The sequence below is a fragment of the Tripterygium wilfordii genome, chromosome 10 (genome assembly GCF_013401445.1).
Source record: "Tripterygium wilfordii isolate XIE 37 chromosome 10, ASM1340144v1, whole genome shotgun sequence".
Classification (NCBI taxonomy): Eukaryota; Viridiplantae; Streptophyta; class Magnoliopsida; order Celastrales; family Celastraceae; genus Tripterygium; species Tripterygium wilfordii.
Genome location: NC_052241.1, coordinates 10,480,917 through 10,503,448, shown reverse-complemented (window position 1 = coordinate 10,503,448; position 22,532 = coordinate 10,480,917). Strand labels below are relative to the sequence as shown.

At 37.2% G+C, this 22,532-nt stretch overlaps 4 protein-coding genes across 4 annotated transcripts; 2 read left to right on the top strand and 2 right to left on the bottom strand.

Moving 5' to 3' along the window:
- Nucleotides 1–6,591: 6,591 nt before the first annotated feature.
- LOC120007671 (transcription factor MTB3-like) lies at nucleotides 6,592–8,931 on the bottom strand. The gene is made up of 2 exons (XM_038858056.1): nucleotides 8,698–8,931; nucleotides 6,592–8,614 (listed from the first exon to the last, which is right to left on the bottom strand). The coding sequence occupies exon 2, from the start codon at nucleotides 8,293–8,295 to the stop codon at nucleotides 6,796–6,798; it is 1,500 nt and encodes a 499-aa protein (XP_038713984.1). The 5' UTR covers nucleotides 8,296–8,614; nucleotides 8,698–8,931; the 3' UTR covers nucleotides 6,592–6,795.
- Nucleotides 8,932–10,812: 1,881 nt separating this feature from the next.
- On the top strand, nucleotides 10,813–13,018 carry LOC120006872 (probable polygalacturonase At3g15720). The gene is made up of 8 exons (XM_038856989.1): nucleotides 10,813–10,934; nucleotides 11,048–11,203; nucleotides 11,330–11,359; nucleotides 11,666–11,873; nucleotides 11,983–12,061; nucleotides 12,146–12,254; nucleotides 12,516–12,629; nucleotides 12,735–13,018. The coding sequence occupies exons 1-8, from the start codon at nucleotides 10,851–10,853 to the stop codon at nucleotides 12,957–12,959; spliced, it is 1,005 nt and encodes a 334-aa protein (XP_038712917.1). The 5' UTR covers nucleotides 10,813–10,850; the 3' UTR covers nucleotides 12,960–13,018.
- Nucleotides 13,019–14,629: 1,611 nt separating this feature from the next.
- Nucleotides 14,630–16,885, top strand: LOC120007393 (probable polygalacturonase At3g15720). Its single transcript, XM_038857586.1, has 9 exons — nucleotides 14,630–14,707; nucleotides 14,888–15,025; nucleotides 15,132–15,287; nucleotides 15,425–15,445; nucleotides 15,793–16,000; nucleotides 16,109–16,187; nucleotides 16,280–16,388; nucleotides 16,466–16,579; nucleotides 16,661–16,885. Exons 1-9 carry the CDS (start codon nucleotides 14,630–14,632, stop codon nucleotides 16,883–16,885), a joined length of 1,128 nt encoding a protein of 375 aa, XP_038713514.1.
- A 448-nt stretch (nucleotides 16,886–17,333) lies between these two features.
- LOC120006979 (probable phosphoribosylformylglycinamidine synthase, chloroplastic/mitochondrial) lies at nucleotides 17,334–22,465 on the bottom strand. Its single transcript, XM_038857106.1, has 3 exons — nucleotides 22,246–22,465; nucleotides 22,115–22,173; nucleotides 17,334–21,965 (listed from the first exon to the last, which is right to left on the bottom strand). Exons 2-3 carry the CDS (start codon nucleotides 22,157–22,159, stop codon nucleotides 17,769–17,771), a joined length of 4,242 nt encoding a protein of 1,413 aa, XP_038713034.1. The 5' UTR covers nucleotides 22,160–22,173; nucleotides 22,246–22,465; the 3' UTR covers nucleotides 17,334–17,768.
- Nucleotides 22,466–22,532: the final 67 nt, after the last annotated feature.

The window sequence follows — 22,532 nt, the reverse complement described above, 5'->3', positions numbered from 1 at the left end:
GTTAACAAATATTCATATAAACAAGCCAGCATAGCTTTTCCATATTTTTCTTTTAATCTTTCAATCTGAATCTATTGAACTTGAACATATTTAAATGCGTTTTTGAATATGTAACTTTAAAAGTTGCAGACATCCGCACTTGAGTATTACTCTATATATGACTTCGAATATGATAATATTGATGCATGCATGTCTTACGCATATATTGCAAACGAAATGAACACTTCAATTAAAATATATTCAGGAAATGCAAATTCATACAATACATTTGTGATAATTAAATTGTACAATGGGCCTAGCTAGCTTTTTATTATTCCATATCAACCTTATACTTTATTCATGATCAGTCTGAGCGGAGATTCGAATCCGCGACCTTATTACTAAGTACTAACCCTTAGGGTTAATTAATATGTGTTGATCGTAGGAGTAGGAGGAGGAGGAGCGTGAACGGCGACATGACCAGCCATGTTGATGCCGTTCAAGGTGCATTTGCCCGAGCCACGACCGGGAATGTAAGTGCAAGGGTTCCCACCAGGAGCCGGCACCTTTCCCCGCTGGAGGGAGTACTGGACCACAATCACCCCATCTTTCTTTATCCAAGGTTGCCTTGCTGATGAAGCAATTTCAACCATGGCTCCCCAAAACACCATGAAAACTAACACAACTGTGAAAACATTATTTTTCCTTGGAGACCCACAGAACCCCATCTGTATATAATTTTTGCTTGCTAATTAATGCAATACTACGAAGAAGAATATTGAGGAGACGGGATTTGATTTTGAGATACTAGTGAACGACGGATATATATATGTATGTATGTATGTATATTTATATGTATATGTATGACAGTCAGACCAAACATTAGAGAGAATTCAAGATATAAAACCAGGAAGTCATTGTTGACGATTGACCATTTCAGTTTCTACTGCACATATCTTTCACAATATTTTAAAGTCAAGAGTCAAAGTACAAGTAGTTTCCCTAGCTAGAACCTAAAGTATTTTCAATAGAAACGTGTTCTTCACACAAACACAGGCACACATTTGTACATGATAATGTCCCAAAGAATCCGCCATTGAATTTGATTGAATATATTAAAAAAAATGTTTGATTTGTTGTTCAATAAGATATTATGATGATGCATGAAAAATATTTATCTACTATAGGAATTAGGAATTAGGAGCCCACATCATACTCATCTTTTCGAGTTCAAGAGGACAAATAGGATGTAAGACGATTTTACCCCTACATAATATGTGAATATGTTTGTTTTTAGAAATTGAATAAGTAACATATCTAGATTGCATTCTGCAACTCTACCATTAGACTAAATGCCCGCAAAGTAATTAATTAATAGAATATGATCCAAACTTAATTGATATGGCAACTGATTGATATTAATTCCTTCCAAATCATGAATGACTATAAATCATAAACACTAACCTTAGTTTTTTTATAATTCAGGAGGATTTTTTTAGACGAAGTCAGTTAGAGTTTATTGATATAAGTGGAATACTCCATTGGGTCAAAACGGTCAATTTTTTCAGTTTTTGGTATAAAATTAACCTACCGATCGGTCATTTTCGATTATTTCGCGTATCAGTCGGTTTTTTAGTTGAATATTTAAAGAAATATGTTAAATTTTTTTTTTAAAATAACCAATTGATCAATTCGATTATTGGTCGGTTCAATTTTTTCGGTGACTTTTGTACAACCCTAATAAGTCGTTCAAGATCTGAGAGAATGGATAACACATGAATAACAATAAGAATGCAACTTCAATTTGAATGTAAGACTTCAGATCAAACTCTGTTTAGGATAATTTAATATTGTTATCCAATGTATAAATTAATCATTATATAAGTTGATGTATAACTTTATCATGTACGGTGTTTGGAAAGAATATGGTATTAGGCATATATAATATTATATTTCTTAATATTGAATTACATGTATATTGGATTAGGCGTGTCACTCAACACATATCCTGCTTAGCCCAATAAAAGATTAGTTATATAATCTGGACCTAGATACATTAATAGATTACAGGCCCAACTAAATAAGTAAGCCTAAACAATGAATGACGCAACTAATGATGATGATAATATGTGTCCCCCTTAGCCCAATAAAAGATTATTTACATGATAGGGCCTATAAGGATACATTAATAAACTACATGCCAAACTGAATAAGTTAATCCAAAGAATGAATGATCCAACAAATGATGAAGATACATGTCCCCCATAACCAAAAAGATTAACCATAAATTGGTAGTTTTTTACGAGGTAGAAAGTTTAAAAAAAAAAATTAAGTGTTTGATGGATTCCCAATTAGTTTATTATGCAATATTATCAAAAAATAAGAACTCAGAAAAAGTTAATCGTTTTTATCAAATTTATTGATATGAACTTTTACTTTTATCTTTATTTAATATAAGAAAAAACAATGAAATTAAGAGTTGAATCAATTGTATTACTCGCTTCTTCATTTTGTTTATGAACTCGCTTCCTTAACCATGCCACCATCGTTGATTGCCGGAGGCACAAAATGGCCGGAACCATTAATGTCGTTCAAGGGGCGATGGTGGTGGCAAGTACCATTGCCAGGACCGGGAATATAAGTGCACGGGTCCGGAGCAGAAGGCGCCATCGGACCCCTTTGAAGAGAGTGGGGCACAAGCCGCCCATCCTTCTTGAGCCATTGCTCTCCTCCTAGTGATCTTGCTGAACCAAGCTGTAGTAGTGAAGCCAAAAGAATGGCTAAGATGAACACAGCTTTGACAACATTAGATATCCCCATATATATATATATCTATATATATGTATATATATATATGATGAGGTGGTGGGTTTATGAAGAAGAGGTGTACATATATATAGGGAGGGCTAGCTTTATGTGAGATTTGTTTGGATGAGGAGCCCACATCAAGCTGATGGTTGCGGGTTTAAGGACAAACATGATCTAAGCAGATGCTTTTTTTTAATAAATATATGATCCCAACTTATTAATTACATGATATATCAAGTAATTAATTAATAGATCTTGAAGCATATGACCATATCAATAGCAAGTAATTAAGAATTAATAGAGATCATGAAGCATATGATCCAAACTTTATTGATATGGCAACTGATTGATATTAATTAATTCCCAATCATAAACGGCTATAAATCATAAACACCAATATTAGTTTTATATATATATATAAAATTCAGTAGGATTTTATTAAAAAAGGAATTCAGTTAGATTTTATTGATATAAGTGGAATTAGTTATACCCGAATCACTAATTGAAGTGATAAAGATGATATGTATTACCCTGGTGACTAGAGTTCGAATCTCCGTCCTCCATTTCAAAATAAAAAAGTCGTTTAGGCTCCATTTGAGAGAATAAATAACACATGATAGCATATGGATTGGATAAGCAATCCATAAGAAATGTAACTTCAATTTGAATGTAATTAAGCTCCATTTGAGATTCAATATAGGATAGTATAATATTGCTATCCAAGGTATAGGTTAATCATTGTATAAGTTGATGTATATTCTTATATTAAGTGTTTGGAAAGAATATGATATTATGCATGTATAATATATTTTTTATACAATATAGTGTTGGTAGGTTCTCCACACCAGGGTTTCAGCTCGATCTAAATTATATTAAGCGTGGAGAGGGTTGGGTTGGTGACCCAAGTTTAGGGCTTGCCCAACTATCCAATGGGCATGTTGCATTGAAGAATTCTCAATTACCAAAAAAAATGTTTGGTTAATTTATTGTTAGACAAATGATAGTCTAATATTTGTGGTAATATATCTGAATTACCCCCAACTAAACTAATATTTATATTTTAATTATTTTATTCTTATTAGTATTTTGTTTGGGTCATTTAAGCCCTCGTACTTTGAAGAATGGGCTAAACAAGCCTCTCTTGCTCATTTTGTTATAACGGTTCTGATGTGCCTGTTAAATTTATGCCTGTATTTTTCTATTTTTTTTATGATTATTGATATGGCATTGACCACTAAAATAATGGCACATGTCATTTATACACTATTAATTAAAATATAAAAAACTTAAGGCTTAGAGGGCTAACGGAGCCCATTTTTCAAAGTAGATGCGCTTGAATGACCTGAAAAAAAGTGAAAGGGCTCAATCGACCCGTTTTGCAAAGTAGAGGGACTTGTTCGATACTTCTCCCAAAAATTTATCTTGAATTCTTAAAAAACTATCCAAACATCTGATAACATCAATAACGAATAATTTTATACTATACAAAGCCCTTATCCTCTCGCAACCAAATGAATATTAGAGAGCCAAAGAAATTACTATTTTCTCAATTTTTGGTTTGACCCGCTTGTTTTTTTTTTTTGAAACAGGGGTTTAGAGAGAGGTTAGCATTAGAACCCACGACCTAATGGGTGGTTGATCCCTTACACATGATTGTCGTTCAACCAACGACTCACTTGCATTTGACCTGCTTGTTGGGCTAGATCCATCTCTCTTTTTGTGCCTTCTCTTCTTTTGTTTTGCAATCATCTCTTTATGGGTATCTCTATTTGGTTGGTTATGCAAATCATGCATTTGATTCAATTATATATATATATATATATATAGAAGAATGAATCCTTCCATTTATCAACAATTTTAAAGCAACATTTCCATTGACTGGCCTATCAAACTTGGGGGATAATTGTCCCAACGAAAGAAAAAAAGAAGATTTACAGTATAAATTAAATTTAATATAAGGAAAAAAGAAAAAGAAATTAAGAGTTAATGAATCAATTATATTTTTGCACTGATACAATCAATTGTATTAAGAGCTTCTTCATTTTGTTCATGAACTTGCTTCCTTAACCATGGCACCATCGTCGATTGCTGGTCTAGCAACATGACCGGCAACATTCATGCCGTTCAAGGTGCAAGTACCCTTGCCACGACCGGGAATGTAGGTGCACGGGTCCGGACCAGAAGGCGTCACCGGACCCCTTTGAAGAGAGTGGTGCACAAGCCCATCCTTCTTGAACCACTGCTCTCCTCCTAGTGGTCTTGCTGAACCAAGTTGTAGTAGTGAAGCCAGAAAGATGGCTAAGATGAACACAGCTTTGAAAACATTAGATCTCCCCATATATATATATATATAACTCAATATACTATGCAGAAGAGAAGAAGATATAGATTGAGACTACTGCAGGCTTAATTTTGATGAGATGGTGGGTTTGTGAAGGAGAGTTACTATATATATATATAGGGAAAGCTAGCTTAATGTGAGATTTGTCTACCTTGCACCATTTTTTTTTAGTTTGACTGAGCCCAAGCTGTGAAAGTTTGAATATATGTATAGGTCAAAGGAATTGATCAAAAACACATGGTGCTTGGCTTGGAAAATGCAAACTTAGAACTCAATTTTATGTTTTCATATGGGTCAAGACAAGATACTAGGAATTCATGCATCCATAGCGTTTACATTTGAATATGTATATACTTCTTCCGTTCCATTTTGATTGTCTAAACTTTTTTATTTTGAACCGTCTCAAAACTAGTATCAATTTTCTTCATTTGTTAACAATTTTATCAATGTATTATCAAATTAGCCTTGTTATTTTAATTACTCTTCTTTCGAGGAAAAAGAAAGTATCGTCATAAATGAGGGTATATTTGAAATAACATAGTTATTTTGTATAGTTGAATTGTATTAAATCATGTCTCTGTTGGATTTTCAAAAGATTACAGACAAATTGGGACCTCCACTCGAAGCGTAGTTTCCAAGAAATTGAGGTAGAATTTCAACACTTCCATCGTTATTGTTGTCGTTAATTTCAACAATTATCAACTAGCAGAGTTTGAACATTGTATTGATGCTCGGTTATGTTTCTCAGGCTGGCTACGGAGTGAGACACTCTCTTGCTTGACCGTCTAAGAATTTCGATGGCTTAAATACCTAGACAAGTCAGGGTGTTAAATCCACAGTGGCTAACATGGCATCATTGACCATCTGAAGGACACGGGATGATGCAAGAGATGCATAGAATGGCCCAAACCCAAGCTATTATGAAGGAGGAAATCAAGACACCAACCAGCAAAGTCATTAACATTAGATGGAATCTCCAACAAATCAGTTTCATAATTGGAAAGGCTGATTGAAGGTGTGAAAATGGCAACGTAATAAAAGGCAAGTCAACAGCATATTGGATTGAATCTCCAGCAAATCATTAGCATGATTAGTGAGGATAATTATGGGCGTGAAAATGGCAACAAGATGATAGGCATGACTGAAGCAAACCGTGTGCGAATGACATATCTCAAGACTGAAGATTATTTCACTATTTATTCTAGTTCTTTCTTTGCATTTGGAATCATGTTTTGATATGAAAGAATGTTCTTTGTATTAGGAGAGATTCCTAGGAGTGAGTCCTCGTTCTTGAGAGTGATTCTCATATTATTATATTTGTTTCTCAGTTTTAATCGTTGTGAATTAGTATTGTTTTGAGTTCAATTCTAATTTACATCACAGGAAATGCTAGACTGTAATCAGAAACCCGGCAAGAACACTACAGCTTTTGAGTAGATATGTTTGATGGATGAAAGTCGAGGTATCAAAAGCAACACAAAACAATCTTCTATCTCCATGAATTCATTACCCATATTATACACACTCATATAAATATAGCTGATTTTGATAACTATGGTAGGATTACAAAATCATTACCGGCAGAAAACACTGACGAGTCAGCCAGGAACACCGCGGAGCAATTCTACACAGAGATGCTCCGCAGCACAACATATACAATAATCTGTTCATTTAGAGAGGGCTGAAACAAGTTTTTCTTTCAATTGCTCCGCAGCACCACTTTGTGTTCTAATCGAGAACGTGTGGATAACCTTGTTCTCTGCTATTGACACATTTGAGTCTTGAGCTGTAACTTGATGTTCCTCGAATGTTTTGATGACTTGGGAAACTGGATGAGAATCAACAGGGCAGCTCACGCTCACGACTGCATCATCATGTCTAGGCTGAAAATCAATCTCTGCCACCGGCAATGGCTTTTGCTTATTTTTCACCAGCTCCTTCTCTGTTTCCAGAACCATAATGTTCCTTTGGAGATCTGTGATATAGGTAATGGCATCACCAAGTAGAGAGGCCTTGTCCATCTTCGAAATGTTAGGGACCACAGCTCTTAATGCATAGAATCTCTGGTTAAGCTTCTCCCTCCTCTGCCGCTCTGCTTCCACGTGATTAAGTGGTTCTTCCCTCCCATTTGCAGGCTTCCTTCCTCTCTTCCTAGGTTTCCGGTCATCATTTGGAGGTGACAGGTCATCTTTAGGCTGACCAGCAGTTACTTGGGCATCGAAGCCTCCAACAATCATTTGATTTACATTAGGAAATAGCTTTGCCTCCTTAATCTTACTGGTACTCCCATTCAAAGTACTTCCAAAAATTTGTTTGCCACCAACTGCTTGTAGTTCGTAAGACTCTAAAACCAAATCATCATCTTCTACCTTTGGGCAAAAGTTAATACTAATCGATCTTGACTTCGAGCTACCAAGACTTAGTTCATGCCCAAAAATTTTTGGTAATGCCTTGGTCTCACCAGAGTTAGAAAGCCCAAATATGGTTTTGACCCTCTCCATTATATCATTCTCTTCTGGGATTGAGTTGACAGATCCTAGTTCCACAACTCCAGATTCCAAAGGTACAAACACCAGAGTCTGGAACCCAGCTGATGTAGCAAGAAAAGATCTCAACTGGTAATGATTAAGACAACAAGCCATATCTGAAGCCCAAATTACTCTACCAGACTTGAATGACTCTACAAGGTCATATGCTGAATCACATCGAAATGTAAAGTACATTGAGGTGAGATACAACATCTCAACATCTGAAACCTCATCCAATTGAGCTGCATAATTATCCTCATTTGAACCGTGAAAGCACGTATGCAGCTTCTGAAGAACCTGTTTATTCATCCTCTCTTTCGTCTCAACTCCCGATTTGCCCTGCCCAGAAGAATTCACATCTGCAGTTCCGGCTTTTGGGTTCTTGCAATGCCCATCACCCCAAAGTAAAACAGACCCACCAGATTTTAAGCTTGAGACCTGCCAGAAAATGGCATAGTTCCAACTGGATGTTTCGGCAAGCTGGCAAAGACCCTGCTGCACACCCAAGTCCCCCGCCGGGGAAACCAAGTCCGACAACACCTTATTCGTAGTTGAAAATAAGTAGTTGCCTGCTTCAGTACCCAAAACTGACTCTATCATGGCCTTGTCCCTTTCATTTACCCACAATTTGTCACTCATGTTGGTCTCTTCACAATTATCTCACACAGCCCCTGAATTCAGAAATCGCTTGCTAAAGTACTGCTCAACAGCAGCAACACATGCAACCCTCAATCTTCAAATCCTCTATGACACTAGTAGGAGTAAGTCATAGACTATACAACAGGAATTCAATAGATTTCACAAAATAAACGGATTTTTTTCAGTGCAAATCCTTCATAATATAAAAAAATATCCTGTAAACAAAAATCCCCATCAATATCTGACATGTTGGGTCACTCGAACTACCCAAATACCCGAAATTGAGGCAAACCCACCTCGCAGCTCCATCACAAAATCTCTAAAATTTAAAACCCAGTTTAGATTGTCTCTAAAAGTCGAGTCAAAACACAGTAAACAACACTGGAGATGAAGAGAGGTTACCTTAGATCAACATAAGCACGAGCACGAGCACGAGCACGAGCTTAGATTACAACTTCAGGGCAACCAACAAATCCCACCTGAAGAAATTCTGGGTTTTGAATCTTTCAGATCTGAAAGGCAGCTTCAGCTTCAGCTTCAGCTTCAACTAGGGCACCATGAGGGGGGTTTCTCTCTTTATTTTTATTCCTTAAAGATTGCTATCACTTTGTCAATTGTCATCCACTGGTTTTGCTTCTGTCACGTTTTTCCCACTCTGTATTTACACGTTTTGGCAACGAAAAGATGATAAGGACCCCCCACTGCAGGGTCTCATCGTACTTGAGATGGGCTGTGGTCAGGGCTCCATCTCTTTGTTTGACTAAGAGCATCCACAGTGATGCTTGAAATATCAAGCACTTCAAAATTATTCTCTCTCTCCTCCTTTATCCTACGTGGCATAATTTAATTGGATGATTAAATCTCACAATATACACTATTCATCAATACTTCATACATTCCAACACTCCATACTCACTTTCTCTATTTTCTCTCTCTTCCTTTTTATCATCTCTTTCTTCCTTTTCATATCTCTCTCTTCCTTTTCATCTTCTCTTTCTTCCTTTTTATCATCTCTCTCTTCCTTTTCATCACCTCTTTCTTCCTTTTTATCATCTCTCTCTTCACTATTCATCAACTATATACATACTCCAACTCTCAAGTATCATTTTTCCACAACTAAATTTTCAAACGTCATTTTTCACCCATTGTGTGCATGTAGCGCTATACTTATCAAAAAAGTAACATTTCAAGTACTTAAAATACACTCCATTATATCCATTGTGAACATCTAACACTTAACTTATCAAGAAAGTATCATATCAAGTACTTCAAAATCATCCCATTGTGGATGCTCTAAGCCACTAAACAGGCCTATATATTGGGCCATTGAGTCCAATCAAATCACTGTCTAATGGACTGGATTGAAGGTATTTTGTCCATAATAGGCTATTAGCAACAAAGTCACAAAAGTGTTCATTTATGATATTAACACAATTGGATTTATTTAGAAAACCATTCATTGTATAAGAATTGAAAGGTGTTAAGTCTAAATTTTCTTCCTACCTTTTTCCATGAAAGTTCTTGATCTTAGCTATTACATATACTAACGGGATATTTGATTCATAATTGAATAATTATAATTATGAGATGAGCGTGATATGAGTGTAACAATGACCATGCAATACACTTGTAGTCAAGCGTTAAATTTTAGTGTAATTTATCATGTTCTCAGATGATAAACTTATGTGCGCTTAAAACTGATGATACTCGCTTACCCAAAAAAATATACTTTCAATTATAGTTATCATTAGCAATTGTCAAGTCAATGACTAAAAATTTATTTTTCAATGGAATAAGAATAATTCCAAGGTATTAAATGTAATTAATTGTTTTTCCTTTTTCCATCCATGGCGTTCTTTTACCTAAAAATAAAAAATAAAAAAAACAACTAAGCTCATTATTTTCTTACCAGTTTTGGAATTTGTCCTAGAAGGAATACTGTAGTTGGCTTTTAAATTACTGCCTTAATTGCATAATAATACAAATTTCTCGTACAATACTACCATTAATTCTGATAATTTCAAGATCTATAAATATAACCACAATTTAGGTCCATAAACCATCAAGCCATAGCTTTTGTTCAAGCTATTTTGCAGAGCACCAGCGCAAAATCTTCTCATACTACAATGGTAATCTCTCTCTCTCTCATTTAGTCATTATATATATACATACATACATACATACATACATACATACATACATATATATATATATTATATTTCACGATGTTTCTATTGTTTAATCTTGGCAGGAGTTTGCTCTGCACTATATTTTGTTATTTTTGTGCCTGATGATAATTTCGGGATCAAGCATAAATGTGAATGTTATGGACTATGGAGCTGTTGGAGATGGAGTTACTGATGATTCCCATGTATATATACATATATATATATATACATGATTACATCATTAACCTTACACACACATATTACATATATATATATATATATATATATATATATATATATATAATGTTTTTAATAAACAATTATATATGTTTAAAGGCATTTACAAAGGCTTGGGCAGCAGCTTGTGGAAGTAGAACAGACAGTGTGATGAATGTACCAAGTGGAAAGAAGTTCTTGGTGAAGCCGGTGACGTTTCAAGGTCCATGCAAAGCTACCAACATTGCTATGCAAGTAATAATTAATTAATTAATTAAGCTGTATTTTAATTTTTAATTACAATCATAAACTTAATTAATTATGTTAATGATCATTATTATATATAACAACATTAATTTGTTGATTAGGTTCGAGGAAGAATTCTGGCTCCTAAAAACATATCCGACTGGGGTCCAACTACATATTTATTGTTCTTTACCAGTGTCAATGGACTTACCTTAGCCGGTACCGGAATCATCGACGGCCAAGGCTCCGACTGGTGGACGAAATGCGCCGCAGATTTCGTCGGTGACTTGCACACACACACACATATATATAGATATATAGATATATATATTATTTTGTCACATTAGTTAAAAATGTTTTAACTACTTAATTTTTGACAAATTCTCTTGTATATGTTTTTGAAGTTGAGCCAGAGCAGCTGTCCAAGACCTCGTGTAAGTGAAACCCTTTTTCCCGCTAATTTTGCTCTCTATAAGGGTATATCCCACATCGGATTGACATAAGAGGGGCCTGTGCGTCCGCTGCCCCACTTTGGTTCTCCAAGTCACATATTTTTTGAGCTTAAGAACCGATAGCGATGTCCTATGAATAATAAATCCGTGCGGTCCCATACCTTATAGCGGACAATAATATCTCTTATGTGTTTGAATTGGATTTCCAACACTTTCTTAATTGTATATTTTAGGTGTTAAATCAACATACTAATTTAAGTTTAACTTTACAATATGGTATGTACGTAGTTATTGCAAATGAATCAATGCAACAACTTTGAGATCAAAGGATTACAGATGATGAACAGCCCAAGTATTGTGGTCTCTGTACATGATTGTACAAATTCATCAATCTCAAATGTCAATATTACAAACCCTGCAACTAGTCCCAACACTGATGGCATTGACATCGGCAGCTCAACCCAGATAAAAATTATTGACAGCGTAATTCGAACTGGTAAACACAATTTATTACTTTGATTAGTTTCCTAATTACATATCTAATTAGGTCGATTGTTCTTAATTGGATATAAATTGATCAATTTTTATTTTTTTTATATTGCAAGGTGATGACTGTATTGCAATAGCATCAGGGTCACATTTCAACATTTCTGGGATAAGTTGTGGTCCTGGTCATGGAATAAGGTCTCTGATAACAGTTTATATATATGTATACATAAACACATATATGTACAAAAAAAAATCCATAATTTTTTTTCCCTCTTGTAGCATTGGAAGCTTGGGTTATGGTGGAAGGAGTGCTGCAGTGGAAGAGGTACATGTACACCATTCTACTTTTCAAGGGACTCAAAATGGAGCCAGAATCAAAACATGGCAGGTATATATATAATTATATATATATGCACCACTGCTCAGTTATGATATGGATCCCAACAATTGGTATCCGAGTTATCTTAACTGTTAAATTGGACGCACAATAAGTCATGTATGTGTATAATATAGGACATAGGGAGCCCAACAAATTCATTTGTATCCTATGCATCTAACCAAGCAGCTAGGATAACTAAGATACAACTGCTTTTATTTTTATCGTTTTTGTATAAGTAATATTGTTTGTGTTTGAATTTAATCACTCTAGGGAGGGAAAGGGTATGCCAAGAAAATCACATTCGAGCATATTACACTGGTAGATGCTGGAAACCCCATAATCATTGACCAATATTACTGTCCAGATGAAAACTGTCAAAACAAGGTAATAATTAACAGTAAAAATTATTTAATCCTGTATTATATTGCCAATTAATAATTAATTATATTGGTTTTGTTTTGTTTCCATATATGGTGATGGATAATCAAGACATCGGCAGTTCAAATAAGTGGTGTTTCATTCATCGGATTCAATGGGACAACCTCAACACCTGATCAGGCAATCCAGCTGAGATGCAGCCGGACCGTGCCGTGCACCGACATCTTACTTGAACATGTTCATATAAATTCCCAGACACCAACAGAAGCCACTTGCATCAACGCTCATGGAAGATCAATTGACACAGTTCCTAAAGTTGATTGTTTGTTATCCTGAAGTTTAGTTTGTCTCCACAGTTTTGTAGAACATCTTATTGATGGAGAACCTAACTAGGACAAACATTTTGTATTCTGCAAGTTTAAAAGGCTAATAATTCTCTGAAACTAAAGATCAAACCCATGTTTGAATTGAAATTGAGATACTTAACTATTGATGGACAACCTGACCAGAACTTTGACAGGTGTATGTTATGTACATGCTTTAAAGAAGAATCTTGTGTCTTTGAGTAGTCTGGATTTCAAATGTTTCCGATTCTTTGCAAAAGGTGAAGTTTTGAAGGTTAGCAAGTGATCAGTGACAGTAATAATGGGGAAGATGATCGGTGGTCTATATGTTATTCAAGGTGGTACAGTTGGTACTACAAGTGTTTTGGGGTCTCAAAAGCAGGTGGAGCTTCATATGAGAAAATCAAGAGGAGTGCAGGATGGTAATCTAGTTCGGTATGTGGTAGAGAATTCTCAGAGAAGACATGGTGTTCGTTCTCAGATGAGAAGCACAGTTTCGGGAGCACTTATTAGGGTATTTGAGAGGTATGATGGAGGGGTGAATTCTCCGCTTTACTACCCCCATTTGTCCATATTTGTAACCTCCTCAAAATTCAAATTGGGGTATTTGAGAGGTGAGAGAAAATAATTATTCTTCTATTCCATATTTACCCCTCCTTTTTAAAAATCTAGATTAGAAATGGGGCTACATAAGTAAATGACTCGTCTTTTTATTCTCTACTCCTCTCTTTAACTATATATTCTATCCAAGTGAGTGTAAGTAAAGGTGGTCCCACTCCCATAATTGATAAAAACTCCTCTCAAAATTCCCCCTCCCTTAACCTCACTTAACTTCACCCTCTCTTAACCTCAATTAACTCTTCATTTTTTTTTTCAATTCAAACTTAAGTTGTCATTGGCAATTATATATTTCAGTGACAAAATTGGAAAAACAAATACTTCTAGTGACAAAATTGAAACTAACTTAAAATTTCAATGACAAAAGTTTAACAACAATATTGCAGATCCCAGTATTTTTTTATCTCAGTTATCTCAAATGCAGAGATGAACGCACACGATTTTATATTGATCACGTGGAGCATGTGGGACTCAAGATTTCACATGGATCATTTGTGTCTATCTCGATATTTGAGATACTTGGGACAAAAATATTGGGATTCCTTAGCATTTTCGAAAGTTTAATATTTCAATGGAAGTATTGAATAACTATTATTGTATAATAGTTAATACAAAGGTATTAAATCTAATTAGTTGTTTTTCCTTTTCCATCCTTTGCATTCTTATCAATAAAACACTAATTAAGCTCATTATTTTCTTACCAGGTTTGGCTAAACCTTGTCATAGATAGCATATTTTAGTTGGAATTTTTATATTACTGCCTTAATAACATAATAATACAACTTTCTCATACATTTCATTCTGATAACTTCAATATCTATAAATACAACCACAATTTAGCTCCATAAACCATCAAGCTATAGCTTTTGTTCAAGTTATTTTGCAGAGCATCCCTGTAAATTTCTCTCATACTAAATGGTAATCTCTCTCTCTCTCTCTCTCTATATATATATATATATAATCGCTTGATGTTTTATAGACTATAGTGTTTAATCTTGACAGGCGTTTGATCTGCACTATATTTTGTTATTTTTGTGCGTGATGATGTTGTTGGGATCAAGTATAAATGTGAATGTTATGGACTATGGAGCTGTTGGAGATGGAGTTACCGATGATTCCCAGGTGTATATCATTAACCTTACACCCACAATATATATATATAAACACACCCGAACCATTAGTTAAGTGATAAGGACAGTGTGTATCACCATGGTGATTAGGGTTCGAATATCTTTTCCCCTGTTTCAATATATATATATATATATTTATATGTTTTTAATATAGAATTATATATGTTTAAAGGCATTTACAAAGGCTTGGGCAGCAGCTTGTGGAAGTAGAACAAATAGTGTGATGAATGTACCAGTTGGAAAGAAATTCCTGGTGAAGCCAGTACTGACGTTTCAAGGTCCATGCAAGGCTACCAACATTGCTATGCAAGTAGTAATCACAATTAATTACATTCATAAACTTAATTAACTATATTATTAATCATTATTATATATAAAAAACATTAATTTTGTTTGAATTAATATTGAATGATTAGGTTCAAGGAAGCATTCTGGCTCCTAAAAACATATCCGACTGGGGTACAACTGCAGATTTATTGCTCTTTACCAATGTCAATGGACTTACCTTAGCCGGTACCGGAATCATCGACGGCCAAGGCGCCGACTGGTGGAAGAAATGCGCCGCTGATTTCGTCGGTGACTTGCATATATATATATACATACATATATATACACATACATACATATTGATTTGTCACATTAGTTAATTATGTTTGGACTTCTTAATTTTTGACAAATTCTCTTGTATCTGTTATTGATGTTGATCCAGAGCCCTTGTCCAAGACCCCGTGTAAGTGACACAACCCTTTTTTTCATACTAATTTTGCTTTCTCGTATACTATATCCCACATCAGATTGGATCAAACCAACGGAATGGTAAAGTAGCCCAAAAGCGCCAAAGAGAACAGTATCACTTGTGTGGGACTTGTGCGTCCGCTACGTCACTTTGACCCTCCAAGTGACACGTTTTCTAAGTCTATGAATCAATGACGACGTTCCATGAATAACAAATCTGTGCGAACTCATGTCCTAGAGCGGACAATAGTATCCCCTAATGTGTTTTGGACTTGGATTCCAACAGTTCTTAATTTGTATATTTTAAGTGTTGACTAACATTCTATACAATATGGTGTGCAGTTACTGCTACTGAATCATTGCAACAACTTTGAAATCAAAGGATTACAGATGATGAACAGCCCGAGTATTGTGGTCTCTGTAAATAATTGTGCAAATTCAACAATCTCAAATGTCAATATTACAAACCCTGCGACTAGTCCCAACACTGATGGCATAGACATTGGCAGCTCAACCCAGATACAAATACTTGACAGCCTAATTCAAACAGGTAATTAGATCAATTTTTCTTTGATTAATTTGCTAATTAATTAGGTTAATTTTCTTAATTGGATATAAGCTGATCACATTTTCTTGATCTTGTATTATCCATTGCCAGGTGATGATTGTATTGCAATAGCTTCAGGGTCACAATTCAACATTTCTGGGATAACTTGTGGTCCTGGTCATGGAATAAGGTCTCCATGATAACAATTTACATACTTTCAATACATATTATTATTATATACACACACACACACATAGATACTTAATTTTATTGTTCTTGTAGCATTGGAAGCTTGGGATATGGTGGAAGGAGCGCTGCAGTGGAAGAGGTGCATGTACACCATTCTACTTTTCAAGGGACTCAAAATGGAGCCAGAATCAAAACATGGCAGGTATATGTATGTATGTGTATATATATATATCAAGAATAAATAAATATTAACCATCATATAAACTATATTGTCTCTAGGGAGGGAAAGGGTATGCCAGGAACATCACGTTCGAGCAGATTACATTGGTAGATGCTGGAAACCCCATCATCATTGACCAATATTACTGTCCAGATGAAAACTGTCAAAATGAGGTAATAATTAACAGTTAAAATTATTTATTCCTTTTATGGTGTTAATAAATAATTATTAATTATATGGGTTTCGTTTGAAAGACATCTGCAGTCCAAATAAGTGGGGTTTCATTCGTAGGATTCAATGGGACAACCTCAACACCTGATCAGGCAATCCAGATGAGTTGCAGCCGGACCGTGCCGTGCACCAACATTGTACTTGAACATGTTCATATAAATTCCCAGACACCAACAGAAGCCACCTGCATCAACGCTCATGGAAGATCAATTGACACAGTTCCTAAAGTTGATTGTTTGTTATCATGAAAGTTTAGTTCGTCTCCACAGTTTTGTAGAACATCTTATTGATGGAGAACCTAACTAGGACAAATATTTTGTATTCTGCAAGTTTAAAAGGTTTAATAATTCCCTGAAACTAAAGAGAACATTTTTGAAACTTCTCCTAAACCAGGCTCAGTCATTTTTCTATAGTGTGCTATAACGAAAATGCTAAGGATCCGAGTTTTTTTTTCTTCCAATTATCTCAAATGCTGAGATGGAAGCACATGATCCATGTGTAATCGTGGACCCCTCATATTCCATATGAAATCGTGTGCATCCACCTCAATTTAGGATTGCTGAGACAAAAAACACTAGGATCCGTAAGACTGTTGGCGCTAAAATCCCAAATCCCTGGGTCATCCGTACGCAAAAAACATAACACCCTCATAAAAATGAATATGTACTCACAAACTATAATTTCAAGAGAGTGCAGTAAAGGAAGGCTTGACAAACTATAATTTCAAGAAAGGAAAAGTAGCTGAAGGATCATCAAGTCCTCTACTCTATGCAAGTGAGCAAACATATAACATCAAAAATAGCAAAACCCTCATACTATTATGTTTTTTGCCTTCATAATATGGAAGATCAAAGCATAAATATGGAATGACAGGAACTATAAAAGTAAATTTAAAGGCCACAAATCGACAGATAAAATCGGGCAAGGAAATGAAACTCCTTGGGTGTCTTATCTTTAAAAGACTGAAACAGAAAATAAGTACCATTTCGCTTGAAGTTCTATGAGCCTGGATCATCAACTGGCGTGCTTCAGAGATGGAATACTATACAACAGGCAGATTGCTCGAAGTTTCAGTAAGCAGTTGCAACACATAACTAAGGCCAATGGCGACAGCGGAAAATTTGATCCATCTCAGGAGCACCATTCTCTGGCATTTTGGAACATTTTTAGCCAAGGGCTAGGTCCTCTCTTGTCCACATCCCAGTCCTTCGGATACCATGGGAACTGCCACATCAAGAAGCATCGCTCTGGATGAGGCATCAAGGCAAGATGTCGCCCATCAGGAGAACAAATTGCTGCCACACCTAAGGGAGACCCATTCACATTGAAAGGGTAAGATTCTGTAGGATTCCCATCATCGTCACAGTATCTTACTGGCGCCAAGTTTGAATGAAGAATACGATCCAGAACACCATCATCAGGGAAGTATGCTCTTCCTTCCCCATGGGCAGCCCAAACACCCAATGTACTACCCTCCATTCCCTTGAACATTAGAGCAGGTGATTCTTCTATTGTCACACTTGTGAAACGGCATTCAAATCTACCAGACTCATTGTGGATAAATCTTGGCTGTGATGGGTCTCCGCCAGCACCATGCACACCCCCAACTTGGGGGCCTGGAACCCACCCCAATAAAGCCATGAGCTGACAACCATTGCAAACACCTAGGCTGAAAGTATCTGGCCGCCTGTAGAACTCCTGAAATTGATTCAAAAGAGGCTTATTGAAGCGTATGGAAGCAGACCAACCTTTTGCAGAGTCGAGTACATCAGCATAGCTAAACCCTCCAACAAACACTGCTCCACGAAACTCATTCATAGAGATGCTTCCATTGAGGAGGTCCGACATCGTAACATCCCAGGGTTCAAAACCAGCTGCATAAAATGCTGCAGACATTTCTCTATCCCCGTTGCTTCCTTCCTCTCTAATGACAGCAACTTTTGGTTTTGAGGCTGCAGTCATATACTTCTCATCCGTAAACGAAGGAGTGAAGGAAAGTTTCCATTGAGGTTCATGCCTGTACTTCAAACCTTCTTTCTCCATGTCTACACAAGAAGCCAATCTTTGAAATTTTTCGAGGTGAAAACTGGTTTCTTCCCACATGTCTCTGAAGACAGAAGTCTTCTCATTTAAATAAGTTTCATCATCAACCTTCAATTGTATACTGGGTGAGGCTGTTACCTGCCCAATGATCTCAGCAGAAATACCATTATGTTGGAGCTTTCCCATTACTGTATCCAAATTCCTCTTGCTCACCTCTAGAATAAGACCAAGTTCCTCGGCAAAGAGTGTCTGGAAGACACTTGTCCCTCGTGAAGTCAAGTCCAAATTCATGCCGCAATTCCCAGCAAATGCCATCTCCATGGCACAGACCAGAAGACCACCATCACTAATATCATGACCAGCAGTTATCATTTCATCTGAAATAAGTGACTGAATACCCTCAAAAACTCTTTTAAGGTAAGAAACATCCTCAAGATCAGGACAGTCGTCCCCAACTTGGTCAAAAACCTGAGCAAGAGCAGATCCACCTAACCGCCGCTTTCCTTTTGCCAAGTCAATGTGAAGTAAAATGCCGTCATCTCCTGACTTCAAATCAGGGGTTACTGTTTTCGTTATATCAGGACATGTGACATAGACACTTATCACAAGATTTCCAGGAGCCTTAACAACTTCACCGCCTGATTGGGCTGCCATGGAAAGACTATCCTTTCCCCCATCAATAGCAATACCAAGCTCAATCATTGCTTCTGAAAGAGATTCAGCCGCATCATACATGTCTGCTCCTTCTCCATCAAGCTTGGCAGCGTACATCCAATTTCCACTTGCTTTAACATCAGATAGAGAAGTAACTTTTGCCCAGACAAGATTTGTAAGTGCTTCCCCAACAGCCAATCTTGCCATTGCTCGAGGATTTAGAAGGCCTTTGATTGGCTGCTCCCCAATGGCACATGCACCTCCAGTCAAGTCAGTGTAAGTCTGTGCAATGACTGCAACATCAGCAAGAGTGATTTGCAAGGGACCAACAGTTTGCTGCTGAGCTACTAGTCCTGTAACACATCTGTCTACTTTTGTTGTCAAGAAGCGCTTGGAGCCGACAGATGGAAGTCTCAATATCCTCTTCAGAGAATCCAACACACTGATCCCAGGAGCAATATCAAGTGGCTCTAGAGTGGGCACCACCCTGTTGAATTTAAAGCTTTTCTGAGGCATGTCCCCAAGTACTTTCTCGAGCTCAAGATCCACTGCAGGAGGAGGGGAAGGGAGTCCGCTTGACTGCGACTTTTGAATAGCCAAACTGTCGATCAAGACAACACGTCCCTCACCACTAATTGTTCCAATAACAGCCATGGAGACCCTTTCTCTTTCACAGATTGATTGTAGCAGGTCACGACTTTCAGGCCTCACCAAGATTGCATCTTGTTCTTGATATTCAGCACCCCATATTTCCAAAACAGACATTGTATGATCACCAACTACAACTGCCCTGATATCAATTTGAGCACCTTTTGGATATATAATTTCCTTCACCACATTACAGTTCCCCCCAGCACCCTGATCATGAATGCTGAGAATCGGGTTATTCTCCCCCATTTCAACACAGGCACGGACCACACGATACAATTTCTGTGCCATCTCAGCATCTCCACGCTGCACTGCATTAAAATCTAGCTCAGCATCATTCTGGCCACTAACCATGCTTGATGCAGCTCCACCTCCCATTCCAATACGATATGCAGGGCCTCCAACCTTTACGACTAGCATTCCTATTTCAGGCTCACCTTTTGATATATGAGCATGATCAATCTGTCCAATACCTGCACTGAACATAATTGGCTTCAACCATTCCCGTCTTTCTCCACTAGGTAGTCTCATTCCAAAAGTCCTAAAGTAGCCCAGTATCAAGGGCTCTCCAAACTTGTTACCATAGTCTGAGGCACCATTACTAGCATCTATGATGATCTGCAGTGCTGAAGCCAAGTTTAAAGGATAAGTGAAAGATTGATCTTCCCATGGAGCATAAGACCCCTCAATGTTGAGATTTCCAACACAATAACCAGCCAATGCCGCAACAACTAAAGACCCAATTCCCGTGGCATGGGTATCCCTTATTCGACCCCCAACACCTGTCTCTGCACCAGGGTAAGGAGCTACAGCAGTTGGGAAATTATGAGTTTCAGCTGTTAATAATATGTCAAGGTCACGAATGGCTTCATCCAATGGACAAGTCGAACCAGGCTTACTCGGACGCAATTGCTTAACAAGGAATCCTCTAATTGCACTAGAGTTATCCTTGAAACCAATGACAGAGTTATTCGGGTTTGCTTGCAAAGTGCTCTTCACAATCTGCATGAGTGTCCTATTCATGGGTTGTCCATCGATGACGATCTTCCCGGTGAAAAACCAGTGCCTGCTATGTTCACTGTTGGACTGAGCAATATCAAACAATTCCACAGTTGTTGGATTACGCTTAATCTCCTCCCGAAATAGCCTAGTGTAGTATTGCAAATCCTGATCATCGAAGGCCAATCCCATTTCTTGATTGATTTCCTCCAATGCTTCCCTTCCCCTCTCCATAACTGGTACATAGCGAACCTCATCGGGAACCACACTGGTTTCAAAAGAAGTCAGCTTTCGAGCATAAACATACTCAGTCATTCGATCATGGACCATAGCAGCAAACTCATTAATTTGATTATCATGCAATGGACCCTTACTATAAAGCAAGTACCTCCTGGACCTCTCCAATCTGGACACCTCAGTCAATCCGCAAGCTCTACAAATTGACACGGCATTAGCAGACCAGGCAGTTGTGAAAGACAGCCTCGGACCAACCTCAACTATCACAGTATTCAATCCTTCTTTCCTCTTCTTATCAAGAAAGCTCTCCGTCCCCAAATTCTCTGGCTCATACGTCTCTCCTAGCAACCACTTGACCACAGAAAGCTTTTCATCTGAAATCTGGGAATCAATCCCAATATTAAAACACTGCTCCGTCTTCAAACCCACAACTTGATTCGTTATCTTGGTTTGCACTGACTTAAGCAGTTCAAGAGTTGCACTGTCTTGAATCAACGGGACACGATAAAAATGAATAACTTCCAGGGCAGGTTTTTCAATCAAGTTCGACAGCTCATCCACGGAGCTGCTTAAACCCCCAGAAACCACAGCTCTAGGCTTTGAATGAGCAGAGCATTTCAAAGAAAAACCTTTCTTACCGGACGCACCGGCACTGGTCGCCCTTTGATTCCGAAGTGCTCCCCATAGCAAATGAGGAGGCCGAACTGGAGAATTTCTCTGTAAAAACAGACTCTGCCTACCACTACCCTGTATTTAAAAAGCAAAGAACAACAACCCAGTTCAATTAATTAGGTGCACTATGCATATAACAACTGTAGAAAACTTTCAAATTCATTCAATAACTAAGAAACCAAGATGAAATTAATAACTGAAACTAGTTTGCTGAAAAGACATACTTGTAGGAACTCTGCTGCGGCCGCAAGTTCACGAGAAGCGGCCATATACTTTCTCGAACCTGTTAGGACCGATTATTAGAATTTCATTCACTCCTGAAAGTCAAGAGATTGAAAGAAGCAAAGTTTCTTACCAGTAAGAACGGGAAATATTATAGGAGTAAGAAATTCTGCTTCAGCTGTCCTCCTGAGCAAGAGCCTCGGACCAACCTCAATATATATGCACGAACCCTAGCGATCTAAAACACCGAGGTAAGAGGCCTCTCGCTCTCAGTAAGAGAAGAATTGTTTCGGAGTACGGCGAACTGGGAGATAGGGACGGTGAAGGAAGACTTGGAAGAGGGTTTAGACTTTGGAATGTGGGGATAACTATTAGCGACCCTTGGATCTGCTTTATTTTAATCCAACAGCTAATATTAGT

What these genes read in the sequence shown, in the direction of transcription:
- LOC120007671 (XM_038858056.1), bottom strand. Translation starts at nt 8,295, where the DNA reads ATGAGTGACAAATTGTGGGTAAATGAAAGGGACAAGGCCATGATAGAG.
- LOC120006872 (XM_038856989.1), top strand. Translation starts at nt 10,851, where the DNA reads ATGAATGTACCAAGTGGAAAGAAGTTCTTGGTGAAGCCGGTGACGTTT. An exon ending in GCAGCTGTCCAAGACCTCGT is followed by an intron (nt 11,360 to 11,665) that starts GTAAGTGAAACC and finishes GTATGTACGTAG; the next exon opens with TTATTGCAAATGAATCAATG. An exon ending in TGACAGCGTAATTCGAACTG is followed by an intron (nt 11,874 to 11,982) that starts GTAAACACAATT and finishes TTATATTGCAAG; the next exon opens with GTGATGACTGTATTGCAATA.
- LOC120007393 (XM_038857586.1), top strand. Translation starts at nt 14,630, where the DNA reads ATGTTGTTGGGATCAAGTATAAATGTGAATGTTATGGACTATGGAGCT. An exon ending in GAGTTACCGATGATTCCCAG is followed by an intron (nt 14,708 to 14,887) that starts GTGTATATCATT and finishes ATATGTTTAAAG; the next exon opens with GCATTTACAAAGGCTTGGGC. An exon ending in CTACCAACATTGCTATGCAA is followed by an intron (nt 15,026 to 15,131) that starts GTAGTAATCACA and finishes TTGAATGATTAG; the next exon opens with GTTCAAGGAAGCATTCTGGC.
- LOC120006979 (XM_038857106.1), bottom strand. Translation starts at nt 22,159, where the DNA reads ATGGCCGCTTCTCGTGAACTTGCGGCCGCAGCAGAGTTCCTACAA. An exon ending in CCGCAGCAGAGTTCCTACAA is followed by an intron (nt 21,966 to 22,114) that starts GTATGTCTTTTC and finishes TTTTAAATACAG; the next exon opens with GGTAGTGGTAGGCAGAGTCT.